The sequence below is a fragment of the Lupinus angustifolius genome, chromosome LG19, assembly GCF_001865875.1.
Source record: "Lupinus angustifolius cultivar Tanjil chromosome LG19, LupAngTanjil_v1.0, whole genome shotgun sequence".
Classification (NCBI taxonomy): Eukaryota; Viridiplantae; Streptophyta; class Magnoliopsida; order Fabales; family Fabaceae; genus Lupinus; species Lupinus angustifolius.
In genome coordinates this window covers 1,150,983-1,155,391 of record NC_032027.1, presented here as the reverse complement: position 1 = coordinate 1,155,391, position 4,409 = coordinate 1,150,983, and the positions used below count along the sequence as shown (strand labels likewise).

General features: G+C 33.9%; 1 protein-coding gene across 1 annotated transcript; it reads right to left on the bottom strand.

The window, feature by feature from the left end:
- On the bottom strand, positions 598-3,979 carry LOC109334647 (ras-related protein RABA1b). Its single transcript, XM_019570526.1, has 2 exons — positions 3,631-3,979; positions 598-1,368 (listed from the first exon to the last, which is right to left on the bottom strand). The coding sequence occupies exons 1-2, from the start codon at positions 3,849-3,851 to the stop codon at positions 936-938; spliced, it is 654 nt and encodes a 217-aa protein (XP_019426071.1). The 5' UTR covers positions 3,852-3,979; the 3' UTR covers positions 598-935.

Sequence of the window (4,409 nt, the reverse complement as noted above, 5' to 3'; positions counted from 1 at the left end):
ACTAGAAGCCACAAAAAATAAATAGAAGTGGTGGCACTTTGTGTTTAAATGTAATGAAAATTGCTTCACATCACATCACTAGACCCCATCAAGGCTCAAATCATTCTCTAAAAATCTTGATAAGCTTTTCCACTCAAAGATGCTTAGAATCCAACCTCCAAGATAACTTAGGAGGGAAGATATCCACTAGGGGACACCTAGTATGTCATGAGTAAGTATGTTTGATCGATTAGATATACGAGTGTTCTGGACCAATCAAAATGTTCAAGTAGAGTAAGGTAAGCTCATTCTAAACAATATAAATAAAGGTACTAAGTGAAGTATATTTGTTTCACAATTGGTCAATTTTCCACAAAGTTGTTGAATAATGATGAATAATGATCTATTGACATCAAAATTGATGATTATTCCTACAGATTGTTGGTCAATATCATTGCCTATTCAGATCATCAATTGAGTTTATGATTGATGAATCATATTATAGTATGACTGCACCAAATGCACAAAATAAGAACATTAACACAACCTCAAAGCATGGCTTTTCGACCTGAAAATTAATTTTATTAACTACAAGCATTAATCATTCCTTCTCCTAACTTATAACTCTAAAATTTTGCATAAAATAGAAGTGACACCATTACATTCAATTAATTCCAAGCTTGAACCTTTGTAAGTGAAAACATATAAAAAAACAATAGCAATAACACTACAATAAGATTAGGCCGCTTAACAATCAATTTGCATTCTCCAGCAGCTCCTATTGAAACATAAAACATGGTATTTAAAGTTACACAGCAAGTCTCTAACATGCTATGAAAAATTAAATTGTTCTTTTCGTCTAGTTCGGCCGAGTTTTTTCGTCTAGTTCGCATCTCTCTGGGAATATTACACGTACACCAGAACTAGGCGACCACTCGATGTTATGTTTTCTGATCTTAGCTTGAGCAGCAACCAACTCTCTTCAAGGCAGATACGTCGTTCTTAATATCTATTTTCTCTCCTTTGGCTGGCACGGACGCATTTCCATTCTCAGCCGCCTCTACTGCTTTCCTGCTAACGATGTGGTAGATTTGAGTCAGAACTTCCGCGAATGCATTTTCTACATTAGTTGACTCCAGGGCAGAGGTTTCCATGAAGTAAAGTGATTCTTTCTCAGCATAAGACTTGCCATCTTCAGTTGATACGGCCACAAGGTGGCGAAGATCTGATTTATTACCTACAAGCATCACAACAATGTTGGCATCTGTGTGGTTTCGTAATTCTTTCAACCATCTGTCAACATTCTCAAATGTTGCATGGCGAGTAACATCGTACACAAGAAGTGCACCTACTGCCCCACGATAGTAAGCACTGGTGATGGCTCGATACCTGCAAAGAGTACCAATGTAAATCAATACCATTAATTTAGAAGGAAGTTGATTTACTACTTTGGCTAGTTATCACAAACAATGGAATGTTAAGCAACATAGCAAAATTGTTTCAGCAAGGGAATCACATGGTAAAATAATAGAAATCGATAATAGGCATAGTTGGTTACACAACATGAATAAGACTAAATCTCGACAACATTATTTGGAAGTTTGATAACCACTTTAAACAAAGATTGGAGTCAACACGAAGTCATTGGAGCATAGCAAGCAAACTGAAAAGTGCATAACTTAGATTTCTCCTACTAATATTTGCACATCATAATTCAAACCAGTATCTCAATAAACAACTCCTGCACAAGCATAGCAGTTGGAATGTGGAAATAAAAGCAGTGTTCTTTTTCTTCTGTAATGTGTTGTAAAAGAGGAAGAGTGTAACCTAAACTTAGTCAGAAAATTACATAACTTCATCAATATACATTACATAGTATATATTCATAATTTAACTGATATGGGAAAATATTGGGATTTTACAGTCTCATTGGTAAGAATAATAACAACCAAATAGATTTACCCATACGTACACAGTAGTGTTAATATCTGCCAAACATGTTTACAGATACATGATTTTAGCCTTCCAAATTTAATTACAAGGTTTCCAGCAGAGACACTTCCGGCCAAATACAACCTCTCCAATGCTGCCTCTAGTCAAATTCAACAATTGTTTATTCTCACCGGACACAATTTCCCCGAGGATACATGCAACTTGTTTCATTCTATAAGGTGCATGAAGTTTAACTCAATCCATGTAGAATACAATGAAGTCACAAGGAGTAAGACATTCTGATTAGGTGGCCAAAGAGACAGGTTCCCCCCCACCCAAAAAACAGAGGTAGTTCGTAATAGATGTTCTATCGGCATATACTTAACGAAGGCTGATGCTTCACTTTTTTTGCAATTGGCAGTCCTAAATGCGTTACTTAGTACTTACACTATCGTTCAACTGAGATTTCAAATGATCAAAGCCAGAGACACTAATATCAATATGCTAATCCTTCCAAGGCTACAAGTGAGAGAAGCAAAACCTAACGTTCGACATAAGGCTCTTCCTAGGACTTAAGCTCATAAACCACCAAGTAATTTATGTAATTAACCCAAAGGTAACTTTATTAAGAAAATAATATTACAGTGAATAAACTAAATGAAAATCAAGCCTAATGCCAACTGAGAGATTCATTTACAGATACCTACATTATAAGGAGTAAATAATTTTCATTAAAGACACAACAAACTAGTAATTAACGCATGTTAGATGCAACCAATGAGATATTCAACCAAATTGCAAAAGGGGAAATTTCTAATTGAGAATAATAAAGCGAAAGCTTCCTCTTTACCAAACTTTTGCAGACTCTTTAAGTTTATCATTTTCTAAAGAAGGAAAGTCAGTGCAAAGAAGCATGCCTCATAAATGCATCACGATAAACAGGCAAATGTAGGACAAACTAGTCCAATATTGATTAGGGATGGGCCAAGTTCAACTGTGCAAGGTTTTACTTTTTGCTTCTTAAAATACAATGATTGAATTTGTTGTCCGACCTATTCAAGATCGCATCTCTAACACTACAAATATTGATTATGATCCACCAAGATGCCAAAATTAGTGTTGTACTACTTCCTATATTTGTAAGAACTCAGACCCTCAAGGTTACATTCAAATAAAAAACAAAATAATTTAAGCAAATATACTTTTTTTGGTAAGAAATAACATAAGACAAGAATATCAGACTCCAATAATGTTCCCAATTCCACTTCTCATCTCTATAACTCAAACACTTAACTGATTTCAAGTCAATAAATTGAAACTAAGTTAACTACAAGAGGTAACACATCAAACTAGGTAACCGTAACAATACAGAAAAAAAATCTGAAACATTTACTGATTCACAGTTGTTTAAACTGGACATGATTCAACCTTGATGAAAAAAATGCACATAATTCATTTTTTTTTCATGTATAACTTTTACACAAGATCATGATCCACCCCATAATAAGAGAAAAACAAGTAACCCAACAAAAATCAAGTCAAGTATAATCAGTAACTTGATATCACAGAAACAAAGTTAGATCCACTCAATTAAAAAAAACCCTTTTTTTCCATTTTTCTTGAAACTTTACTTAACTTCTAAAATTAACCAAACAAGAATACCCATGATCAAAGTTGAAAACTTGAAAGCAAAAAAGAGAGACCCAGATGAGAAAAAACCTTTCTTGGCCAGCAGTGTCCCAGATCTGAGCCTTGATGACTTTAGAATCAACGTTCAAAGTGCGAGTTGCGAACTCAACGCCAATGGTGGACTTGGACTCAAGGTTGAACTCGTTCTTGGTGAACCTAGAGAGAAGGTTCGATTTTCCAACACCTGAATCACCGATTAGAACCACCTTGAAGAGGTAGTCATAGTCATCTTCGGCTCTGTAACCCGCCATTGTTGTGAATTTTGTGTTCTAGAGAGAGAAACAAGAGAGAGAGATAAGGAAGGAAAGAAAGAAAGTTGAATAGGAGAATCGAGAAAACGCTTGAAAAGCACCACGAGTCAAAATCAAATGGAGAAAAAATTGGAGTTTTTCAAACTTTTAAATTTGTTTTTATTAAATTGTGTTACTTCCAAGGGTTAGGTTAAAATAAATTATTACTAAATCAATACTATATATAAAGTCAAAACTTAAAATAACTTCCCTCATGGTGTAATTTTCATTTCCTATATTGCCCTTAACATTATTTAATTTTTACAAAAAAAAACTATATAATCCTAAGTAACTACCACATATACATTAATTAACCACATATCTCACCTTAAATTAAACATTATCATAAACAAAAAAGTATAATATATAAAAATTGAATATGTAGTATCACAAAATATTCGTCGGCAGGCACGAAGTGCCTGTACACACTAGTGTTAATAAAAGGTTAGTGGTTAATGAAATAACAATCTTCCAAAAAAATGATGACATTATCATATTTAAAAAAGTTACAATTATATA